At 41.6% G+C, this 26374-nt stretch overlaps 1 protein-coding gene across 2 annotated transcripts in view; it reads left to right on the forward strand.

The window, feature by feature from the left end:
- Positions 1-25659, forward strand: part of LOC146507503 (protein NLRC3-like) — a 40107-nt gene extending 14448 nt beyond the window's left edge. For both annotated transcript variants that reach the window (XM_085181540.1, XM_085181541.1), the window contains 3 exons: positions 5406-5579; positions 24372-24418; positions 24567-25659. In XM_085181540.1, coding sequence (XP_085037666.1) covers positions 5406-5579; positions 24372-24418; positions 24567-25105 — 760 coding nt within the window. In that variant the 3' untranslated portion in view covers positions 25106-25659. The remainder of the gene's footprint in view (positions 1-5405; positions 5580-24371; positions 24419-24566) is intronic.
- The last annotated feature ends 715 nt before the right edge of the window (positions 25660-26374 follow it).

A 26374-nucleotide genomic window follows, 5' to 3' on the forward strand; every position in this document is an offset into this window, starting at 1 on the left:
GTCAAGTGAACTTACATTTGAGTGGATAATTGGACCCTGAATTACTTTTAAAAGTTGTTGTAGTCAAAAAGATACTTCATGTACTGCCTAATTTAAAGATTTAGGCTCCTTTGGGCCCATAAAATATATATATATATATATATATATATATATATTTGATGTCTTTGTAAATGAAATTAGGAGGATATTGGCAACTACTGATTGGTTTGCTGTTTGTTTTTTATTCACAGTACTTAATTTTAAAGGCTGATTTCTCAAAATGAGATGTTTATCTTTTCTTCTACAACACTTGGAGCCACCAAATCTTCTTGCTTGATTTATTCATTACAGTTTGATTTAAAGAATATTAGACTCGTAACATAATAAATATATTTATTTCACTTCTTCTTGAGAGAAAGAAAGGGATGACTGGGTGAGCTCCAGTGGTTCATCCCAGCAGAGAGAGCAGCACACTGGGCTGCAAATGATCACAGTAGTAATAGCCATAGTTTGATAAAACAGGCAGTCTTACCCTGTAGATAATACAGGGTTCTGGTGCCGATGTAGGGGAGGGGACTCGCCCGGTACTAACTACATACTACTAACTACCTCATCCAGATGTCTTCCTTACTAACCCTGATAAGAAGTAACTGCAATAGCCTTATAGGTCAAATTAGTTTCACCTGTTAAAGGTAGCTCCACTATTAATGGTGTCACTTGTTATTTCTGGGATGAGTTTAGTAGCCTGAACAGCTGCTTAAAGGAAAGGTTATTTTTATTATTATTATTGTTTAATTAAGTCCGGGGTAACCTGCAAGAGCTGTTTGCACAAAGAATAATACTCAGACTTTTAGGTTTTGTCATTTTACACAAGGTTTAAAAGTAAATGTCCACAATTGAATTGCAGAAATTGTTATTGAGCTAATACTGATGTAGTTGTTATCTTTGGTAAGGAGAGGTTGGAGGAAGAATGAGCACAGTCAGGCCTAAAGGTGCTCTTAATAATTATAATGGATTGCATTTATATAGTGCTTTTCGAGACCCTCAAAGACCCTTTACAATTCCACTATTCATTCACTCTCACATTCACACACTGGTGGAGGCAGCTACAGTTGTAGCCACAGCTGCCCTGGGACAGACTGACAGAAGCGAGGCTACCATATTGCGCCATCGGCACCTCTGGTCATCACCAGTAAGCGGTAGATGAAGTGTCTTGCCCGAGGACAAAACGACCAAGACAGAGAGAGCTGGCTCATCAGACAGACAAGCTCATCTTGTAACCTACTGGTTCGCTGGTCAGCACACCAGCTGACTAGCGAACCGGCTAACTAGCACACTGGCCAACTAGCACACCAGCTAACTAGCAGACCAGCTAACGGCAGCCACAAGCTGAAGGACGATTAAATGTAGTGGAGATATCAGAGATGACACTGGTGCCAGGCAGCACGGTGGCACGGTAGTTAGCACTGTTGCCGCACAGCAAGAAGGTCCTGAGTTCAATTCCACCATCAGGTCTTTCTGTGTGGAGTTTGCATGTTCTCCCCGTGTTTGCGTGGGTTCCCTCCGGGTACTCCGGCTTCCTCCCACCGTCCAAAGACATGCAGCTTGTGGGGATAGGTTAATTGGATAATCCAAATCTCCACTAGCTGTGAATGTGCGAGTGAATGTGAGTGCAAATGGTTGTCTGTCCCTGTGTGTTGGCCCTGCGAGAGACTGACGACCTGTCCAGGATGTACCCCGCCTCTCACCCTATGACAGCTGGGATAGGCTCCAGCACCCCCCGCAACCCTGAAAAGGATAAGCGGAAGTGAATGGATGGATGGATGGACACTGGTGTGTCCAATTCACTCTTTAGCACTCCGGTCACTCCGGTGTGTCAGCCAGAACATCACTGAAGGCCAAATGATCCCAGCATGTGGAATAAGAAGCTTAACCCTCTGGGGTCGCTGGACGCGCCGGTGCGTCAAAATCACATGACCAATTTAAGACGACACAGCTACAAGATGCAGCACGTCAGAGTCTCCATTTCAACTTGGGTCGAAAGTGCAGACTTCAAACTATATACCAGTTTTTGAATTGTGTCGATGGGCCACGTAAAATCAGAGTTATGATAAAAAATACACGCAATGTTTTTTTCTGAACAAAACAGTGGCGTTTACAGCGGGAAGAACGGTAAAAACTGCGTTTTCTACAGACAGCGCTAGCAAACACTCTCCGCTTGCGAGTGAAAAAAGAAAAAGAAAAAACACCCCTTCCCTATTGGTGTTAGAGTTTACCATGTCAGCCAATCAAAAAAATGACACGGCAACATGTGACATTTGGTTGTTTAGGGAGAAGGGGAAGTTTTTAAGAATGTCACCGCTACGGAAAGCGGGCGAGCGAAAGACAGAGAGAGAGCGAGTTTTCATATGTGAGACATTAGTGACGTTTAGCGTGTTTGGAGGCTGTAGTTAGTGTGTTGTGTAGTTATTGTCTTGTATTATGTGTCAGTTAGACTGCTGAATTTCATATTTGCTCTAAAAAAGCCGTCAAAGGCAGATTCCAGTGTAAACGTTGTTACCACATGGAAAACTAGACTGATGCACCTCCTGCTGTCAGACCTGCAGGGTTTAGGCCTTTGGTCTTCTCCTCTGTGTTATACTGAACACAAACTACATTTTTTGGACTGGCACAAATAATTTGTGTGCCTTCTTATTTGATGCAGATCACCTGATTGTTCTGTAAATAGATTTAAATGGTTATATAAAAAACGCCTGAGGCCTTGGCTGCATTTTTAAGTAAATAGTACCATATAACTTTGTTGTTTGCAAAACTTGTGCATAATTTTTAGAAATGTACAATTTCTATTTGCATTTCAAGTTATGAAAATGATTTGTTAAACATGTGGGTTTTACAGTAAAAAATATAACTTTTTTCTACTCGGATTTTGAATTTCTTGTCTGAATTTAGATCAATTGTGCTAATATAGTATACCAAATGAACAAATAACTCAAATTTCAGATATTTGAGGTTGTGCTGAAAATAATGATACCAAACAAGGCAAGAAAAACATATTTTAAAGGTGAAATATAGAGGTAAAATCAAAAATAGTCAAAAACGGCCAATTATACCCTGGACCCCAGAGGGTTAAGGTTCGGTTTGAGGCACTTTATTCTTTCACTGATTGATTCTTGTGGCTGTGATCACGTGTGTGGTTTCTTACAAAAAGGAAGTACACAATACAAATACATGACAAATAAGATGAATAGATAAGATACATATCCAGTTATATGCATACGTCAGTAGAGCAAACATAGCCATATATAAGGACAAAGATCACAGTGCTATAATGCAGTAATGTTAAACACAAAGGTGTGTATCTACATAAATCTATCCTATTAGTGATCAGGGTACTGTAGTATACTTCTACTACTTACACTATGCAAACTAAACGGCATTAGTGTGACTTTAAGTTACCATCAGTACAGACGAACTGATGGTAGTTGTACAAAATAAAGGCTTTGCAATTATTGTGAAGGGCTTCCGGCTAAAGTAAGATCAGCTGATTACCTCATAACAAATTGTTTGCTATAGAACGCAGCTCCCACTCTTCATTAATATCATGTACTGTAACTCCCGAGTAACCATGGTCACCCAGCCACGCCCAGTAGTCTCCAGAGAGACCAACAGCTGGTTCATGTTGTAACGCTGTGGCTTTCGTAGTCTCCCTTTTTCTACAGCTCATGTATTCTTCTTGTGATGCTGCGTCTTGAGGGAGGCTCATACCGTCAGGGTCCTGGGTCTCCTGACCCAGCGTGTTTAGTTCTTCGTGGGTTTTGTATTATTGTACTTGTGAGTTATTCTATGGTTTCTAGTTTTGATCCCTTGCCCTTCATGTTTCTCTGTGCCCCCTCTGTTCTGTGTAAGTCTGTGTCTTTGCATGTTTGAGTTTCTTGTTTTCTGTCACTCTGTATTGTGCATTATGTTCTCATGGTTGGTCTTTTGTTACCCCCTCGAGTCTAGTTTCTTGTGTTCCAAGCTTAGTATTTCCCTCTGTGTATTTTGGTTCTTAGACCTCTGCCTTATGGTTTATGTCTCTGTGTTTCTTAGTTGCTGTCTCCACTGTGCCAAGTTCGTGTCTCTGTGTCATACTTCCTGTTTTACTTTGAAGGTCCGTGTCTTATGTGAATGTGTCCTGCTTTGCTTCCTTGTCTCGTCAGTGCTGATTTCTCCCAGCTGTGCCCTCCTTCTGTTTCTCATTCCCCTCGTTACTTCCCAGTGTATTTAAACCCTGTGTTTCTCTGAGTCAGTGTTGCGTCGTCCCTCATGCCATGTGGATCTCCCTGTGAGTTTAGTGTGTTATTCCCCAGTTTAATTTAGTTTACTTTGTATGCTCGTTTTTCTGGGACCAGCAAATAAAGCTGTGGTTTTGAGTTCATCCCTCGAGTCTGTGAGTCCTGCATTTTGAGTCCTCATCTCCTGCCTGCCACACAGCGTTTCATGACACATACATGCCGTCATTTGTTGATCCTAAGAACGTTCCTCAGACCGACTTCTTCAACAACACTAATCAGCCTGAAGTTTGTAGCTATCCACGTCACTGTGGCGTTTGTTAGCTTGTCTTTCTTTGGTTTATCTAGACTCCTCCCACAAGCTGATCCTACGTAGTCTGCCCAAGCCTCCCACCGCTGTTTATTTGGGTTTTATTTGGTTATTTGGTTTGTTTGCTGCCATCAACAGTGTGTAATGCATTTAAGTGATACTTCAGACATGAAGTACTCCAGTGATAAAAAAACTCAACTTTGCTTACAAATAACTTTAGTTGTATCAACACTGCCCTCTGGCATAATTAGACTTTGGTGACAAACTGATGTGATCTCCATGTTTCCTTTGTTGGACTGTGGGCGAGTGTCAGAACTGAATGGACTGAGTAACATGAAGTGTTTAAATATGTGTCAGTTCTAGTTTTAGAGCTCTAAAGTGCAGCTATCATATTAGGAATATGTTAGGAATAGACAGGAACACTGAGCACACTGAGGTCAAATTTATTTATCCAGCTCATCTGTAGGCTGAGCTCAGTCCATCCATTTAGTGAAATAATGTTTGAAGGTCTCCTTGTTCTGTGAGCGTGTACAGATCCTGAAGCAGAAAGCCTGGGTTAACAGAGAAATGATCATCACTGTGATGATGCTCATCATCTCTGACTGGGATTTGAGGTTTTGTCAAAGCAGCAAACACAAAAGCCTGGCTATGTTGGACTGGGTGTGGAAACAGCTCCCAGTTTGAGTTCAGGAGACAGACACCCTCTCTACTTTGAAGATCAGCTTCAAACTTTCCTTTTTGATAAAGCTTATAGTTAGAGCTGGATCAGGTGACCCTGAACCATCCCTTAGTTATGCTGCCATAGAGATGGATAACAGACGGATTGTTGTTTTGTGTGTCTGCAGTCTGTCAGGCTGTCTGATTACAGAGGAAAGCTGTACTTCTCTGGCATCAGCTCTGAGCTCCAACCCCTCCCATCTGAGAGAGCTGGACCTGAGCTACAATCATCCAGGAGACTCAGGAATGAAGCTGCTGTCGGCTGGACTAAAGGATCCAGGCTGGAAATTGGACACTCTCAGGTATGGAGAATGTCTGATAGAGGAGGAAGAGCTGGAAACATTTCCTGTGTCTTTCACTCACTTCATGAACAATCACACATGCAGGAATATTTTCAGGGACAGACACACTAGTCTAGCTGGATAGTACATGGATATTTATGTAGGGGGTCTCCAAGGAATCTGTTTGCAGGAACATTAATGATAACTGATAAGTCATGTTGAGAGTTTCATTAAAAGTAAATGGTAAATGGCCTGTATTTATATAGCGCTTTACTAGTCCCTAAGGACCCCAAAGCGCTTTACATATCCAGTCATCCACCCATTCACGCACACATTCGCACACTGGTGATGGTAAGCTACAATGTAACCACAGCCACCCTGGGGCGCACTGACAGAGGCGAGGCTGCCGGACACTGGCGCCACCGGGCCCTCTGACCACCACCAGTAGGCAACAGGTGAAGTGTCTTGCCCAAGGACACAACGACCGAGACTGTCCAAGCCGGGGCTCGAAACGGCAACCTTCCAATTACAAGGCGAACTCCCAACTCTTGAGCCACGATCGCTCAAAGTAGACCTACAGTTAGGTCCATAACTATTTGGACAGAGACAACATTTTGTAACTTTAGATACACTTTATAGACTTGTTTCCGGTGTCCTATTCGCGCCTTGTTTACGGTCCAAAACAAGTTAAAAAATAATCAGCGATAGGTGAAATCAAGTAGCCAGTTTTATTTTTGCCGGTGCAAAACGTTTCGTGGACATCGTGGACATACAGTACTGCACTTCAGAGTCACACTGCTAGCGATCGATGCAGCGATTCTGTACTGCACAGGAGAGTCGTCACGGAGGAGATCGTCTGCAGCGATCAGGACGCAGGACACAATGTGATGTAAAAAAAAAAAAAAAAAGCATGCAAACTTGCACTAAAAAATCTGCGAAACAGCGAGGTGAAAGGTGAACCGCGTTATAGCGAGGGACCGCTGTAATTTTGAAGGTAAGTCACAACATACCCTTCGTACATACTAATGTATAGAAACCCTTACCAGCAATCGTTAATTTTTTGTGTGGCTTTTTTCACGGTTTGTTAACATGCTGTGTAGGTGTGTACTTGACTAGCTGATCTCGACATAACAGGAAACATCTGGTTTGACTATTCTTCACCTGTAGTTTGAATGCTGAACATTTGCCTGTTTAAATCATGAGACCAGTCACTATACAGAGATGTGCTTCTGAATGTGGACGATGTGTCTTCTGCTGCAGTGATGCAGTTCTGCTTATGTTGAGTGATGTAAACAACTGATCAATCTAAACTCTTTAAACTTCAAAGTTGATCATTAGATTTTTTATGACACAACAGTGGTGAGTGTTCCCACCTTCTGCTCTTTGTAACTTAATGCGATCTTTCCATTTTCCAGTTTTGGACATGATTTTGGAGGATATCTTCGCAGTAGCGATTGACCGCAAAGTAAAGCTACCGGAAATGTACAACCCCACATCCGGTCTCAAACCAGGAAGTTAGCATTTTCTCATGCACAGGGTCTATTAGGTCACAGGTGTATTGTACCTGAGATAGTGGTCACGGTGTACCTAATAAAGTGTCAGCCATGTGTATGTTTCCCATTCTGTATGTCCACAGTGACAGTGACAGTCAGTGACACTGACAGAAGGATTAAACAAGGCTGTGAATCATTTCAGTCTGTGTGTGACAAAGAGGCAGACAGGAGAAGCTAACATTTGGAAATGGAAGCTTAAATACTGGAAACATTCACAGCTGAATTCACAATAGATTTGTTCTCAAGTGCACATTTAGCAGCTAATGCTAATACTGTTTTCCCTTGCTTTCTACAACTTAATCAGCTATTATTTTATTATTTATTTATTAACCTTTATTTAACCAGGAAAATCCCATTGAGATTAAAAAGCTCTTTTTCAAGGGAGACCTGGCCAAGACAGGCAGCAGCAGGTGTCTCACAGTTACAGAAATTACTCAAACACAGGCAGCAACAACACACATGCAACAATAAGTGAAAGAATACAAATAAAATAAAATTCAAAAAAATTCAAAAAAAAAAAAAAATTCTCATTCTGTTGTTTGAGAACAATATTAACATCTCACATTATTATGCAAGGGAAAAGAGTCACTCATGGCAGCCTATTGAGCATTAACGTCACATCATTATAACACAAGAGAAAAGGGTATTAGCATTAGCTACTAGTGCTTATTCACCTCAAATTACCTTTAGCTGCTAATGGCAGCCTACTTAGCATTAACTCCTCACTAATATAATGCTAATTTACATCAAATTAGCATTAGCTGCTCATATTGTTATAATGCAAGGGAAAAGAGTTAACATTAACTGATGATGCTAAGTCGCGTCAAATTAGCATTAGCTAGTAATGGAAGCCTACTTAACATAAGTCCTCACATCGTTATAATTTAAAGGAAAATAGTAAGCATTATTTGATAATGCTAATTCACATCAAATTAGCATTAGCTGCTAGCATCGGCTTACCTAGCACTAGCTGCTCACATTGATATAGAGATTGACAGACCACGTGACTTTCGCGCATTGCATGCCGGTAACTCATGGCAAAACAATCAAAGTACCGCATCAAATGCAAGCATTTGCAGCACCGCAAAACGTTCATTCTCTGGTTCCAGTACCACCTTGCTTTTTCTTTGCCCCCCCAAAAAAGTTATGTACAAAACGAAGGAGAACAATGCCGGTCCGTACAAAGACAGACTTGATGAAAAGGCAAAGAAAAGATACGAGGAAAAAATCAAAGGAGTGAAAGGGTTAGACCCTTACGAGCACACAGAGGGACAAAAGACGTGCTGCCCAACTTTCACCACGCTCATATTTATAATTATACGGTTCTTGGAGTGAGTGCATACACTCATGAAGTTTAGTAACTTCAGGTCACTGCAACAAGCCCCGGTACAGTTTACCGACGGATGGGTACAGGACCTTGAAATGCACCGTGTAGAACGAAAGACCATTGTATGTATCATAAGTTTACCAGTCTCACAAATCGTCTTCATAAATACACAGTCGTTAACCGTTTACTAATAGGACCTTTGAGCTCAACGGTAATTAATTAGTAGTGGAAATAATTTCTGGTTTGCATTACAGAAATGTAGCAGTGACAATAATATTGTATGCTGTAATCGTACTGGGCAATTAGTGATAGCATAGCGCCACAATTTCTGTTCAGCGCCAGACTTGCTTGTAACCTATATCACCAATTATGTTATGAAAAATGACGTATTAACTACTACAAAACACTGACCTTTGTGGAAATGCTTGGAGCAGACTAACCTGTGAGCTGGAGTGTTCTGGGACGTTATATTTGGTCTTTGAATGGCTGCAATCCAGGCCATCTGTCGCCTCTTTTTACTTCAGAAACATGGCTCGAATAATTTCTCTTCAACGACGTAATCCGATAAAAAAAACGATCTCTTTACCCGTCGGCTTCCCGTGGCTGTCATGCGACCGGCTATTGCAGTTAATAATACAACAGCTTCTTGACAGTTTTTTGTGTTTCTCTTTATCGCTGTGTAACTGATTTCAATTGAAAGCCTGTGTGCGCTAGTACCTCTTGCCACGAGTTCCCAGAATTCTTTGCGGTTTTACCCTCGAATGACGTCACATTTTCAATCTCTATAGGGAAAGGGAAAACGATATTAGCATTAGCCGGTAATAATTATTCACCCCTAATTAGAATTAGCCGCTAATGGCAGCCTACTTAGAGCTTAAAGCAAGTGAAAAGTGACAGCATTATTGGATAATGCCAACTCGCATCACATTAGCATTAGCTAATAACAGCAGCCTTCTTAGCATTAGCGATCGTGGCTCAAGAGTTGGGAGTTCGCCTTGTAACCGGAAGGTTGCCGGTTTGAGCCCCGGCTTGGACAGTCTCGGTCGTTGTGTCCTTGGGCAAGACACTTCACCCGTTGCCTACTGGTGGTGGTCAGAGGGCCCGGTGGCGCCAGTGTCCGGCAGCCTCGCCTCTGTCAGTGCGCCCCAGGGTGGCTGTGGCTACAATGTAGCTTGCCATCACCAGTGTGTGAATGTGTGTGTGAATGGGTGGATGACTGGATATTTAAAGCGCTTTGGGGTCCTTAGGGACTAGTAAAGCGCTATATAAATACAGGCCATTTACCATTTACCATTGTTATAATGCAAGGGAAAAGATTTAGCATTAATGGATGATGCTAAGTCACATCAAATAAGCAATAGTTAATAACGGTAACCTACTCAGTATTAGCTGCTCACATTGTTAAAATTGAAGGAAAAATAGTATAAGCATTAGCTGTTAATATTGTTAAAAAGTAAGAAAAAACATTGTTAGCATTAGCGGATAAATTAGCATTAGCTAGAAACGGCAACGTACTTAGCATTAGCTGCTCACATTAGCTGTGTACCAAAACGTCGGCTGCATCCTCCGGAGGCCGCATTTGAAGGCTGATTACGTCACAGCCAGGTGACGAGGGCTGTCCCAATTCGTCGACTCCTTGAAATGCGGCCGACAAATGCGTCCTTCATTTCCCCGAATTTGAAGGATGGGTCGGGTGTGTCCTTCGTGGCCCATGTCATGAAATCAATATCCTTAGTATCCTTATTTTCCTATTATATTGTTTTATGTACTTTAATAATGAAGGCTTGTAGAGCAAGGCCACTTTTAACTCACAAACTAAGTGCTCAGCCAGACTGAAAAACAGGAAGTTTTAGTGCACAGGCATATTAATAGATAAAGACACAGAAAAGAGGAACTTTCCATATAAGCAATGTTTGAAACTGTGTGTGACGTGTGTGACAGCTGAAGTACAGAAATGGTAAATGGTAAATGGACTGGTTCTTATATAGCGCTTTTCTACTCTGTCCGAGCACTCAAAGCGCTTTTATACAGCTAATTCATTCACCCAATCACACCCATTCACACAAGCACTTCTAAACTTAAGTGCTAAGTAGCTAACATTCATACACATTCACACTCCGATGGATGCATCGGAGAGCAACATGGGGTTAGTATCTTGCCCAAGGATATTTGGCATGCAGACTGGAGCAGCCTGGGATTGAACCACCGACCTTCTGGTTAGTGGTTGATCCGCTCTGCCACCTGAGCTACAGCCACCCCAAGAAATAACACCATATAAGACACATGTGGAGCTAAAAATGTTAGAGCTCTTGCAACTGGCGTCTGAGCTGTGCAGGGGTCTCTCTCTTCCAGAAGATGATTGAATAAAAAGAAATATCAATATTTTAACACACTATGAGTCGGTTTTCTCTGTTTTGTCATGGGGACAAAAGAATTGGGGTTTAATATTTGGTGTTTCCGCCCGGTTCGTCATGCAACAGAGAGAACAAATGTGGCCGAAGGTTGGATCTGATATGAAGCGAACAGAAGACCGGTCTAAAAAGATTTAAAGGTAGGCACAAACCTGTTCAATAAGCAAATTTGTGCAAATTGGCTGAATTCTAAATTATCTGTTTGCTGATTAGATGATCTTAACTATTAAATTGGCTCAGTAGTGGTAAAACTGAATTGTTGAGAATAAAGTAAAACTTTGAAGTAATGAGAAGCTTTGAAGTAATGAGAAACTTTGAAGTAAGGATAATGAAACTTTGAGAAAAAGACAGTACTGAGATAAAAGTAACATGAGATGTTATGAAGAAATAAGAGAGAAAAGAGACCAATGTGTGTTTAGGAAAACACAGGATCATAGGTTGTTGGTCATTTTATGGGTTAATAAGTGTCAAGTTCAGGGGTGCAGACCCCCTCCTTATTAGAGACGTCTATTAGGGGCCACCGGCGTGCGGGACTGGAGATTGACCATCTACCAAGACTTGGGACCTTGGTTTAAAAATAGGTTATGATCACAGGATCATTTTGGGAGACACTTAGTTGTGAGTAAAAAGAGTAATTTTGGACGAGGAAGTCCGACAGAAAACACCTGGTGCTGTCAGGATGTTTAAGTGACACAGAATTTCAGAAAATCGAGTCAGAAATGGTTTTGTGGCTCTTGGTAAACTGATTTTGAAGGAAAATCAGTGTTTATTGTGCAGAAGCAACAGATCCGGCGCAGTCTGACGGGAAGAATCAGCTGTACATTTCTGAGTGTGCAGCATTGTTGATATTAACAGATCCGGCGTGGTCTGAGGAAAAGAAATAAATCGGTGAATGGTTGATATACTTACATAAATTTTGGTAGATCCGCTGAGGTCCAGAAGAATAATCAATGCGGACTGTGTTGGTTTGGATGTTGATTAATGATCCATGAAGGATTGCCTGGTGTGTGTGTGTTGTTCAGTAACAACATGCGCAGTTAGATTGGGCACTGTCTACTTCCGATGAGTTTGATGAAAAGGACGCCTTGAGCTGGACAAGGTGTTTAACTGACTCAGGATTTCAGAGAATCGAGTCAGCTGTGATCTTGAGTTCTAATGGTAAATTGATTTTAAAGGAAAATCAATGTTTACTATGATGAAGTAATTCTGAAGATATTACTAGATGTGCTGTGATACAAGTGAAGAATAAGTTGTGTACATGGGGATACACAATTGTGTTGATATTGATGGATCGGCTGTGGTCCATCTGATAAGTGAATGCTGGGTGCACTGAGACAAGAAATTGTTTTTAAATCTTCACTGGCTGCAGTGAGATACATGTGCTGAAGATTACTGGACCCGGCGAGGTCCATGTGATGAAGTTCTTGGGCAGATAAATGACAGAAACAGTTTTTCAAGTGTGCAGAGAATTAAAAAAACAAACAAACTGAAGTTGCAGGTTCTCCATAGTCGGCGCACTGTGTGGACCTATATCAGAGTTATAAGTCCAAAGGTTACACACACAGTTCTTGGGTGTGAGTTACTTCCTCTTTTAATTTGAAAACTGCGACACATGTGTTCATTGAACTTAGAACTTCAGCAGTGAATGAGGCAGGATTTAGATTAGGTATAGTTCTGGTAAAGTAAAAAGATTATGTTCAAAGTTTTATGCCCTGGAAGCCAAGAGTTGTGTGTAGAGAAGAACGTGACTTAGAAAAGGACATTTAATGTCATATTTTGTCTAAGATGGGGAGAATTGTCCCATATGTGTTTATTTCTCTTCTCTTTTAAGAGGACATACGCACTTAACTGGGTGTTGTCTACTTCCTCTTTCTGATTCTGAACAGCATGTTTCATAAAATACTCTTAGGAAAGCGTATTTTGAGTGATTCTAAGTGTGTGAATGTTGTGAGTACTGGATTTGAGTGATTCTGTGTGATTTGTACAAAATAATAAATAAGTAATAATAACACTACGTAGGTTCATAGCAGAGTGCGTAAAAAGAGGAAGTCTGAGAGAAAAGTGTGTGTGAGTGCGTCAAACAGGAAGTCTGATTATAGCTTGTGAGCTGGTGAGAGACGCTGCAACATGAAAACAGAGGAATTAGAGACTGAATGTCTTAAGAAAAAGTAATAAAATGATATTAATTACATGTTTTAGTGTGTCAATACAGGTGGACTCTTCTCAACCTGAAAACATGAGTACAGCGGCAAAAGGATAGATTAACAGAATTGGGATGAAAACAGGCCAGACTTTGGCTTAAAATTTTACAGCTTGACCTCTCATTCAATTCAATTCAATTTTATTTATATAGCGCCAAATCACAACAAAAGTCGCCTCAAGGCGCTTCATAGATACAGAGAAAAACCTAAACAATCATATGACCCCCTATGAGCAGCACTTTGGCGACAGTGGGAAGGAAAAACTCCCTTTTAACAGGAAGAAACCTCCGGCAGAACCAGGCTCAGGGAGGGGCGGCCATCTGCTGTGATTGGTTGGGGTGAGAGAAGAAAGACAGGATAAAAGACATGCTGTGGAAGAGAGACAGAGATTAATAACAGATATGATTCAATGCAGAGAGGTCTGTTAATACATAGTGAGCGAGAAAGGTGACTGGAAAAGAAAAACTCAATGCATCATGGGAATCCCCCGGCAGCCTACATCTATTGCAGCATAACTAAGGGAGGATTCAGGGTCACCTGGTCCAGCCCTAACTATATGCTTTAGCAAAAAGGAAAGTTTTAAGCCTAATCTTAAAAGTAGAGATAGTGTCTGTCTCCTGAATCCAAACTGGAAGCTGGTTCCACAGAAGAGGGGCCTGAAAACTGAAGGCTCTCCCTCCCATTCTACTTTTAAATACTCTAGGAACAACAAGTAGGCCTGCAGTGTGAGAGCGAAGTGCTCTAATAGGGTGATATGGTACTACAAGGTCATTAAGATAAGATGGGGCCTGATTATTTAAGACCTTGTATGTGAGGAGCAGGATTTTGAATTCAATTCTGGATTTAACATGAAGCCAGTGAAGGGAAGCCAAAACAGGAGAAATATGCTCTCTCTTTCTAGTCCCTGTCAGTACTCTTGCTGCAGCATTTTGGATTAGCTGAAGGCTTTTCAGTGAGTTTTTTGGACATCCTGATAATAATGAATTGTCTCTCCTAACAAGACCAGGTTTCCTCCAGAAGGTTTGCCAATTATCTATGAAGCCCACATCGTTTCTGGGACACCACTCAGACAGCCAGCAATTTAAGGAGAACATGTGGCTAAACATGTCACTCCTGGTCTGATTGGGGAGGGGACCAGAGAAAACTACAGAGTCCGACATTGTTTTGGCAAAGTTGCACACCGATTCAATATTGATTTTAGTGACCTCCGATTGGCGTAACCGGGTGTCATTACTGCCAACGTGAATTATGATTTTACTGAATTTACGTTTACCCTTAGCCAGCAGTTTTAAATTTCCTTCAATGTTGCCTGCTCTGGCACCTGGAAGACAATTGACTATGGTTGCCGGTGTCTCTAGCGTCACGTCTGAGAACAGAATCACCAATAACCAGAGTTTGAACCCCGGTGGGTGTGTTGCCGTGTGGAGAAAAACGGTTAGACACATGAACGGGTTAGTGGTGTACCTGGGGCTTCTGTTTAGGACTATGCTTCCTCCTCACCGTCACCCAGCCGCCCTCTTTCCCCAGCTGCTTGGGATCTGCCGGGGAACAGCTAGCGGGGCCTACGCTATCTTCGGCTGCACCAGCTACAGGGGCCTGGCTAGCTAAGGGTGAATGAAGGGTGCGAAGCCGTGTCTCCAATTCAGTAATCCTGGCCTCCAGAGCTGCAAATATGCTACATTTGTTACAGATATCATTACTGCTAAAGGAGGCTGAGGAGTAACTAAACATCTGACACAATGAGCAAGAAAGTGCAGGAGGGACAGGTGAAGTAGCCATGGTGCTAACGAGTTGGCTACGAGCTAAGCTAGCGAAACAGTACAGAGACAGTGAGTGAATACTTTGGCTATAAATTAGGTAGTGAGTACACAGAAAGTGTGCTTCGGATGAAGCACGTGAAGATTATACTCTGAAAAAAGAATGTATTTAAAAGTTGTTAATTAAATTGCTAAGCAAATAAGCTACTCAGAAACACCACTGTGTTTGAGCAGGAACAGGAAGTGATACTCTACCGCAGAGCGAGCGAACACCAAGTGACAGCTTGACCTCTCATTCTGTCCCCATCCTGAGAAGAAGCTTAAAGGACAGTCGATCTCCCGATGAAGACAGAAGACAGACAGAACCCTGTGGACTTGAAGAGTTAACAGCAGGCAAAGTCAGTGCAACTGACCTATAACACTGAAGGGTCAAGCAGCAGCATGTATGAACACCACTGATGGAACATGAGCTTTGAATTACAAGCTGGAAACCTGACAAGTGACATGACTGTTTGAAGGCACTGGATATTTGCCATGCTGGGAGTTAACCTACAAGAAAAGACTGAAAGATTAATAGAGAAGAAACAGAGAAGAAGAAAACAGCTGAGTTGAGCCTGTGTTTCCTGGAGATTTGAAGGCCACACAGGACACTGTGAGAAGAGGGACAGGGACCAGTGAGAGGTCAAGCCCGGACGAGTTTGAGTGCGAGAGTACAGGATATAATTGGATTGAAAATGGAAGCTAACTCATCGAGGTTTAGGATTGTCCACCACATCAAAAAAAAAGAAAAGAAAAGAGAAAGACCGAGGAAAATAAATACATGAACTAACGATTACATGAATGAATAGAAAACACACATACACAAATTGTTACATGTGAAATTATTTTTGGAAAGAACCAGAAGTGAGACAGTTTGAATACACAGCTCAGTGCAAAGAGGCATGAATTACACCTGATTACAAAAATACCTATGCAATGAAGAAGCCGCTTACACTTACATACATGACATAAATTGGTATTTCTGACCGGAGAGAGAGAAGCAAGTCGTTTAAGCACTCATGATAATAATGAAAATGTCTCAGTTTTGTTATTTGTAGGTGGAAGCAGACCTGGATCACTTTTCCACAGGCAGCGGTCGGAAGAAAGTTATAGGTTAACATCACTGGAAACGTTCAGGCCAAGTTTTTGGTTGAATTGTTTACAGCGCCATGTGTCACTGAACCTCACCAGCGAGCTCTCACTCCTGGCTGAACACAGAGGAATGCTGTTATTTAATGTGGGAAATCAAAATTTGGGTTAGCGAACCTGGGAAAGAGAAAACTGACTGTTTAAAGGGAAAATTGTGAAGGAGTCTGAAACACTGCAAAAAGAAACATACGAACTCACACACACAAACAAAAAATGCATTAACCTTACAAATACAAGAGAGCTCATGAAGACTAGACAGCATGTTGAGCATGTGAGTCTGTTTATCATCTTGTCCAAATCGCTTAGTGTGTAGTAGTTTTTAGAAAAGAAAATTTAGAATTTAGTGATGATGGTGTGCAAATTGTGTGGCTTTTAACAAGATTTTCTGTGTATTGAGCAGGTGAAATTATGTCAAATTATGACTTGTGGCAAAACATTTGTGTGTTTAAGATTTTTGAGGTTGCGTGTTGATTCGGTTAGTTTGCTTTGGGTGTTCTTCTTATTTTAATAGAGGGAGTTTTATTAAACATGGACATGTCTAAGAGGGGCCCATTATTTTTGTAACAGTGCACTTAGAGAAAACCAGGCAGGTGATTTTGTTTTGTGCTTTGATGAGCTAATAATCAGCTCTCTTTTTTCTCATTTTTCTTCTAAGCAGGCCTGCAAGACGAAATTGACAGCGCTGTAAAAATTTCCGGGAGAACAAACATAAGGTGACCTTTCCAGATTACAACTGGCTGAGGAGAAGGCTACCTGTGGGGACCTGATCAGGTTGAAAGTCTCTGACTAAAAGGATTGCCGCGAGCCAATCCAGTCCCAGAGCATAAAGAACTATTTTCCTAAAAAACAAAATAAAACAAATGAATGAGCTCATGTTGCTGAGGGTGGAGAATCTGATTATTTGCGTGGGAATCTCCACTATCAGCAATATCTCGTGTGAATGCATGTGAGTGAATGTGTAAATGGACGGTGACTGGACGGACGATGTGGACTAAAGTTGGACCGAATAGACACTGAGATAAAGACTGGACTAAGGTTAAACACATGACTGATAACTGTTCTGTTTTAAGTTTTCTTTCTTATGACACAGATTGGATCATAAGTGGGGAAAACTGAGTATGAAATGTGAAGTTCAGGTTAACACACAGGTTTTGTTTCTAGGAAGTTCCAAGGATGCAGGCTGTGGATGGAGCCAGGAGTTCAAAAAGATCTGACATGATGATTAAATTGATTTCATTCCTTAAACACAGGTTTGCAGGGCCGGAGCAGATATACCTGAGAGGAGGATGGCTGAGGTGTTTGGAGAAATAATATGACTAACCTTTTTCTGTTAATTTCCTAAGCTCAGGTGAAGCATCTTGAGTTTGTGACACATAAGACGTGTCACATAAGGGGGCTTTAAGGTTTAATTTGAAATGGGTTTTAGGATCATTTTATGACTTTTGGGGTGTTTGATAATTTAGATATGGTAAAACTGAGGCAGAAATTGTTATTTTCATGTCTAAGTTAAAGGATTTAAATGAACTGAATCCTGTTTAGAAGATAAAATGCTGGTGTTCATAAGAAGCTGTATATCAAACTTAAAGGGAAACTGCAGGACACTTTAAATAGAACATATGCTTTGGGGAAAACTAGCGAAGATTTTAGGAGTTGTTACGGATACAAGAGGAAAAACCAAAAATAACAACACTGGTCCGGCCGGGTCAAGTCAAACGATGATTTAATGCACACACGCGTGGGAGATGGACACCATACAGCAGACAGCATCAGATCTCAAAATGGTGGAGCCTTGATCAAACTCTTATAGCCTCTAGTGGCCCCCACCTAATCATAAAAGCCTAAACATTCACATTCTTTCTCTCACACAGCGCCTAAGCTACGACCTTGGCTCCCTGTTTATCTGCTCCTGCTGAGATGGGGCAGTATGCTCTGTTCTCTTCTAGTCAGACAAATAAGGCGATGACTTTCTGGAACAGTATTTCTTATAACTCACAGTATAATGCATCATAAAACAATATCATTCATTCACAATAAACCAGCAGTCTAATGTAATGCAAATCAGTTTACCAAATGTAATAGTTATCACCTTCTTCTAATTCAGGAGAATAATGCAAGCTAAAACTACATAATAATTCACAATCTTTAATTAGGGGTCTAACATGGCATAAAATAATATTATAATCCGACAATTCCCCCTGATGAGCTCTTTAGACTTAAAGAGCTCACTTACACCCTGCAATCCAGTGTTGCCGGGTTCATTTCTTCTTACTCCTGAGGCCCTTTGTCCCCCTGTTGGGTGAACCATATGTGAGATGACCTCTGTGTTTGCGCAGTTCAGATGCAAGAAAAACTATTATTACAATAACAACAATAGTAGGTACAGATGACACTCCCATCACTCCCCAGTTCTCCCACAGCTTTATTTCGGTGCTACCTTATACCCTTCAAATGTACTCAGACTAGAACCTCTGTCCGAGGAGCTTTTAGCCTTTATTTTATTGCTGTAGGCACCAGTGTCTTCCAGTCGGGTGATCCTCTGCTCTTCTTCCTTCAACCTCAGGGGTTAGACAACCCTTTAGTCGTTGCACAGATCAGGGGATTATTCTGCCCCGATTTCAAACAATGATCTGTGTATTCTGGGGTCCCAGCTGTGTTCCCCAGCAAAAGGAACAGGAACGTGCCTCTCGAACCTCGTTGGTCTGGTGTTCCTGTATTTCCGCCAACCCCTTCATGGTTATTGCTGTGTTTATGGGATCCATCCTTTTGAGGTAACTAGCTGGAGCCCAAAATGCCATGACACTTGAACCCAGTTGATGTTTCAGCAGTCACCGTGTCTGTCTCTGCTGCCAAGGATCCTCGTATATCTGTGACCTCGTCTGGTGTCTGTTCCTTTCTCTGTAAGAGACAGAAAACCAAAACACCTCTCTTCCTAGCTCTAACAATCTAATGTTGCTGTCTACTGATCTTTTGGTGGTTCAGAATTGGTTTAGAACATTCAGAATGTCCCAAGGACTTATCCTAATTTAGTGTATGTGTGTGTAAGCGTGTTTGCATTTCGCCCGCTGCACTGGCATTTTCTACACTTTATCAGTCCGGACTATCGCCGAACGAAGCTTATGACCTTCAAAAGACCGAGTGCCAACTCATTATAAGCACATTTGCAAGGTATGTATGAAAATGATTAAAACCACTCATTCCAATAAAAGACATCAAAAACAAATTAGCCATTTCTAATTCTAACATGTGTCAATTCAACGGAGCTAGAAAATTAAAAGAAAAGGTTAGTGACCTCATATCTTAGAAAGTATCAGACTTTCTCCTATCCAGTGTCGTTGCTCCAGTCTTGTTATCCTGTGCCAAGGAATGAAACCAATTTAATTGCCATGTTAGATCTGTTCAACTCCTGGCTCCGCCCAGAGCCTGCGTCTTCACAATTGTCTACAAACAAAACCTGTATTAATATGAACTTCACTTCAACATGAACTTGTTGACTACTTTTGACACCTGTAAATAGAAGATTAACATGAGGTTATAACAATCACTGTAATACAAATGTTAATGTAATGTCAATAGCTTCAATAAATGTTCAATGCAATGCTTGTTATATGATTCTGATGTAACAATAATGCTGATTCTAAAATAACAGTAAAACACCCCCTTTTGGTGGCGAGAAACTGTTGGTGTGGTCAAGTGGGTGCTGTAAAAACAAAAGCTCAGGACAGAACAGTTATCAGTCATGTACTTCATACAAAATTAGCATATATTGAATTTCCTGTTGATCCTCTGAGTGTAATGGTACATTTTAATTTGAATTTATCAAAGCTAAACACAATTTTTCTTTATTTTGCTCTTGTTCTTGTGCAACACCACATCTCAGCACATGCCCCTGTCGGTTCTATCCTACTTTTCTAAATTATTGACTATTTCAATAGAGAACCTAAATGACATGGACCAGTGTTTGTCATTACATAACTCTATTTTGAATGTGACAAGTCTATCATTCCCCTGTTATTCATAGACATCAATAGAGTTTTTTGGCTTTTTTTTTCTCTTTTCTCTATAAAAGTTAATTGACTCTTTACAGTGGCCTGCTATGGTTAATAATAACATGTTCAGTCATGAGTGAAATCAAAGCTTTTCTTCACTTTAGCATTTAACATTCCCAACAATATAATGTGATACATTAATCGAAACACAGCTAATAAAACACAATTTTCTTAATGCAAACATCAGTAACTCAAAATTAGCAACCAAAGGGTTAAGTCTGCAGTTCACACTCATGTGAAGCTACAGCCTCCCCCTTTAGTCTCTGTCATCCTTCTGTTCCTGCAAAAACAAAACAAAGCAAGACAAAACATCCACCCTTCTTTTACAGGCTGGGTGAATTGTTTGTGGGCATTTACTAATCCTAAAGTCGGTACCGTTGTTGTCTCAGTATCAAGTCAGTTAAAACTTTTAGTCATCAGTCCATCACAGTCCAGTCACATGCATACATTCACACACATTCATACTAGATATTGCTGATAATGGAGTCTCACGCGGAACCTATTCGAGCCTCCATCACCAGCAAGCTGATGTCATCATTTTAAAGGAAAAACAGTTCCTTGTTTTTTTTGGACTGGATTGACTCGCTGCAATCCTTTTAGGGTCAGGACTTCTCATGTGATCAATGTCCCATATAAGTGAATTTCTCCAGAGCCCATTATAATCATGGAGAAACATACTTTGCAACTGTTTTCAGTAAGAATGTTTTATAGCGCTTTAAAGTTCAATCTCTCAGGCCTGGATTAAAGAGCTGATTTATTAAATCGGGAACTCACAAAATACCAAAATATCACCACCGGTGGATCACTCCTCTAAGATGTTCTTATTTCAGTGCACTGTAACAAAAGCAAAAACAAACGTAACCAATAAAATACTCATATAATAACAAATACTGGGGCCCGTTAGAAACATGTCCAAGCATAAAACCATCTTTCTCTCTCTTAGAGAAAGAAAACAATCCAAACCTCACTGATAAAATCAACCTAATGTTAAGCAAAACCCAAAAATCAACCAAAACTTCACCAGAAAGTTTTTCTCCGTCCCGGGACAATATTGTGTAGGAATACAGGTACCGTAACTTCTTTTTGCACTGACAAAAACATGTTGGACTTATTTGATTCAATAGTGGACACTTTTTGCACACAAATGTTTTGCTTTGGTAGAAACTTAAACAACTGAGTTAAATCAACACAACCTTTTCATATTCAGTAAACCTGTGCATTTTGGGTTCATAAAACACGATTGAAACATGTTCAGATGGAGTAAGTTGAGCTCCTGGAATATTTTAATCCTTCACGATTCTGTCAGTTTATTTCAACACTATTCAATAACTTTTATCCAAATGCTACTTGGTCGCTTAAATACTACATGATGTCTTCATATTGCATACGGTTCAACAAAGTCTAGACTCTGGTTACCATAAAAATTCAATGGGTCTACAACAACTACCATCCTCCTATCTTTATCCTGGTCGCAGGAGGGCTGGGAAATAACCCTGAAGTGATAGGTTACGAGGCAGGGTGCACCCCAGACAGGTCACCAGTCTATCACCTAGAAACAAACAACCATTTACACTTACATTCACAGATAATTTAGAATCATCAATTAACCTAGCTCTAACAGCTGCATGACTTTTCACTGTGGCAGGAAACCAGAATACCCAAAGAGAAACCACTGCAAACTAGCCAGACTGTGGTCTTGCACCCAGGACCTTCTTACTGCGGAGCAACAGCACTCACCAGCATGCCAACAATGTAGGAAATACAGGGAAGCTATGATTTCCTGTATTTGAGGCAGAATTATTTTTTGCTTGCCCTTGACAGGTTAATCCACAATAAATAGCAATAGCATGCATGTGGTGTGTGTGTCGTTGTCTGCCTCTTATAACTCCAATGATTTTTCTGCAGTTTGAAATCTTATGCGGTCTTGTGAATTGTGAGTTCAACAACTAACAACTCTTACTGGATTGTATCGTGTCATCTCAATGAGAACAAATTGAGTTGTTGAATTTCGTACAGATCTTTAAAGCCTGAGGCAATTGTGTTAAATACACGTGAGATGCTTACGTAAATCCAAGGGCTGCCCCCCTTTTCTTTTTTTTTCTTTTTTTTTTCAGTGTGTTCCTCCTCCAATTAAATCTCAATCACAAAAATGTGGCGCTCCGAAATAAGGCTCACACCGTTAATTCATCATTTTCACTCTGTACCACTGCTCCTTATCAGGCTGTGTGAAGCACAGTAAACAATTCAGTCGAGGCCTTGAGCCATAAACAGACATCACTCACAGACATTGTTTTCATAACCAAACTACTTTAGACCATGTCCCCTAAATCTACACAAATGCCCTCTGGGTGTCATGAAATGCATTTAACCAATAAACAATCAATGGCTTCTTGTTGTTGTAACAAATTTTGTATTTGAACGTTTGTGTGCAGCATTTTGCGTATCAGTTGGAGTATCTGTTGGAGCTTCTCGTAAGGTTTGGCAACCTCCTGCTCCAGCAAGCTCCGGCCTGATTTCAAGTCCTGTATCTGGGACTCTAAGCCTGACTGATGGGTTCGATTAGCAGCCAGCTCCTCCTGAGCCATGCTCAGTTTCTGCTCTGATGCCTTGAGCTCTTACTGAGGGCAGAAACCTCAGAGTCTTTTCCGTACACGTCAGATTGAAGTTTATTGATGTTTTCCTTGCTTTGCTCCACGGCCTTCTGCAGCTCTGCTGTTCGGCTCTTCTCAGAGGTCAGCTCCTGGCTGAGCCCCGACACCTGTGCCTTCAGCTTATGTTCTTCTGCTGCTTTTGTCCAATCTGAGGTGCCTCCTGACCTCAGTTACTCCTCATGTCTCTGGCACGCCCTTTTTGCTGCCCGATCATCCGTGTTGGTCCGTCACTGTCCTGCACAGTTTTAATGCAGAGTTGTTAAGGTCAGCATTCTTTTACTCGGCCTCACTTTTCATCCGGGCTTAATAGGCGTCTCGTCACAGCTCTGTCAGCTGAAGCTGTCTGGAAATCTCCCCCATGTAGTGAAATGGGCCTTGGATTTAACGTTCTCCATCTCCGCTGCATGAGATCGCTTTCCTGCAGCACTGTTGACATTTTCAGGTTGTTGTTGTGGGTCCAGCTGCTGTAGGATTTGGTCAGGGTCAAAGATGGTAGAGGGGAGAGCAGGAGTCCAGGTCAGCCTCAGCTTTCCGGGCCGACAAAGCAGCCTGTAATCAAGCATAAAGAGAAAAAACAAAAACAAAACAAAAACAGACGAACTGGAAAATGATGTTGTTTTGGCTGTGTTATTCAGAGAGGGGCCAGGCCCAGGACTCTCCACCATTTGACCTTAGAACTGAAGAAGCTTCTCGGATGAGAGGTGAAACGTCTTCAAGTAACTTAAAGAAGTCCAGACGCTTTTCTTTGCAAGCTCCTTTGACCGAGAGAGGTCGTACCTTCTCTTACTGATTTATGGTATAGGAGGACACCTACTCTGTGTCTGGTTAAGTATAAGAGCCCTTTGTTAGGGGGACCGCTGGACTCTTAGCACCAGCTTTGGGGTCACAGGGTCACATCTGGAACACACACACATATACGCACACACACATACCTACACTATGCACAGACTGGTACTCTTTGTTCATACCTGTGTAAGACGTCATATGTTAATGAACTTATGCATATTCATGTAACCTCAATAAAGAGCAGTGTTACGAGGGAGCAGACGAGAGCGACTGAGGTCAAGCGAAGGAACGGCGCTGTCACAGTTCTCTCCCTCATGAAATGTCTGGTTCCAGCGGTGGGTCTGTGCTAGACGACCCATCACCATCTTTTTCCACTGGTTACCAGTACGTCGTAGAATCCACTTCCAGATCTTGTTGTTTGTCTTTAAATGTCTGAATGGATTGGCTCCATCTTATCTCCCTTTAACAAAATAATCCAAGTCGAGCCCTCAGGTCTGCAGATAAGTAGCTTCTGACCAGAACTAGACGTAAAAACAGAGGTGAGCTTTATCGATCGCTGCAGCCAAACTCTGGAACAGTCGCCCTTCACATCAGGTCGTCACCAACACTCGACATTTTTAAAACCCGGTTGGAAACACATTTGTACTCTGTAGCTTTCAATCCTGATGAGTCTTTATAGTAATTACTGTGTATGTTTCCTATTTTATCTCTACTCTGTGCAGCACTTTGGCTCAACCTGTTTTTAAATGTGCTGATAAATAAATGTAGATTTCTTTGAATAAAACAGTGGAGCCGAGCTTTGAGCTCAGTGTGTAACAGTGTGTGTATGAGAGCCATGTAATGTCCATGTGTGCATGCTGACTGTGCTGCTCTGACCCCCCTCCTCCTTTCAGGGTGGAGCCTGCTGGAGTCCGATGGTTGAGACCAGGTCTGAGGAAGTGTAAGTGTGTTTTTAATGTGATTCATGAAAACAAAGCAGCACACATTCAACCATCTTCATCATGTCAGGGGTCATCATCAAAGTGTCAATCAATGAACAGATGATGGATCAATAACTGCAGCTGGATTGTGTTTGTTCTCTCCATCAGATTCCTGTCAACTCACAATCGACACAAACACAGTGAACACAAAGCTCCAACTGTCTGACAACAACAGGAAGGTGACACATGTGGAGGAGGTTCAGTCATATCCTGATCATCCAGACAGATTTGATGTTTGGGAACAGCTGCTGTGTAGAAATGGTCTGACTGGTCGCTGTTACTGGGAGGTCGAGTGGAGAGGAGACGTTTATATATCAGTGAGTTACAGAAGAATCAGAAGGAAAGGAGGCAGTTATGACTGTGTGTTTGGAGGAAATGATCAGTCCTGGAGTCTGATCTGCTCTGATGATGGTCCTCGTTCTGTCTGTCACAATAACAGACAAACATCCATCTCCTCCTCCTCCTCCTCCTCCTCTGTCTCTAACAGAGCAGCAGTGTATGTGGACTGTCCTGTTGGCACTCTGTCCTTCTACAGAGTCTCCTCTGACACTCTGATCCACCTCCACACCTTCAAAACCACATTCACTCAAACTCTTTATCCTGGGTTTATGTTATGGTCTCCTGGTTCCTCAGTGTCCCTGTGCTGAGTGGGGTGTAAAGAGTGTCTCCTGTTAGAGAAACACTCTGACTGTTGAACAGATAGTTCAGTCTGTACATGTCTGTCTCTTTCACTCACAAACACGTTTTCAGATTCATGGATTCAATCAGTTGATGTTTGAAACTCTTCTAAATGATTCCTTGTAAACTTCTTCCTCTTCAGTCACAAACAAACAGGAAGTGATGTCACATGTGTTCCTGTCCACACAGCAGAATGAGTCTATTGCTGACAGTGATGTACAAACAGAGTGAGCATTTCTGAGGCCCATAATAAACTGAGTAGTTCACTGAATGAACAATGGACTGTGAGCTCAGTTCCTTCATCATTAGTATGGATTATATATGTATATGTATTATATTAGTATCATATATATCAGGTGCTGCTGCTGCTGGTTTCAGTCATTGTGCAAATGTGCTGTTTGTAAGGTTGTAAAGCTGCAGTCAGCTGAGACTGAAGAAGTCACCTGATCAGTGAGCAAACGTTTCTGAAAACGTCCAGATGAACAGAATCAACCTTTTGGGATCAGCCAGCAATGCAGCATCATTGTTGTTCAGGTTCAGAGGTTTGCAGGAATGAACTGATGACCATAAACAGCTGCAAAGTCCAATAAAATACCAGCTGGAGTTCAGCTGCATTTGAAGAAGTCAAAGAAAAGTAAGGATGGCAAAGGGCGATGTTTTCTTCCAAAGAACTGAAAACATGGTCGACGCCTCATTAGAAGAATAATCTGGACATTTTTGGGGAACTCTAACCAAGAAAGCAACACAAGAAAGCAACGTCAAACAGATCCAACAGACAGTTTCCATGACTGGAAGTGTTCTGTGTAAAAATGCTACATTGCATTATTGCATCCTCTCACCACAGGAGGTGCTGTTGGCACCACTGATTGCTGATCAGCTGTTCTCTGATGATCTGATTGATACTGTGAATAACGGGACTCACTGAACTCTGTGACACAGTGAAGATTACAGAGTTTAACTTCAACATCTGACTGACGTCACACAGACAGAAGGATGAACCAGTGAGGCACAGAACACAGTTACTGGAGATACTGGATCAGCTCCATGTGAACCTCTGATGGAGAAGCTGCTGACCCAGAGAAACATCAGGACATGACAGGCAGCTGCACTTATCTAACAACATGTAGCAGAGCTGATCTATGTTAGAGGATCTATCACAGCAGCTGAAGCCAAAGTCCAACACTGGATACCAGCTGAGCCTGTGCTGAGTGTAGTGTTACAGGAAAAGGGCAGAAACA

The sequence above is a fragment of the Neolamprologus multifasciatus genome, chromosome 12, assembly GCF_963576455.1.
Source record: "Neolamprologus multifasciatus chromosome 12, fNeoMul1.2, whole genome shotgun sequence".
Classification (NCBI taxonomy): Eukaryota; Metazoa; Chordata; class Actinopteri; order Cichliformes; family Cichlidae; genus Neolamprologus; species Neolamprologus multifasciatus.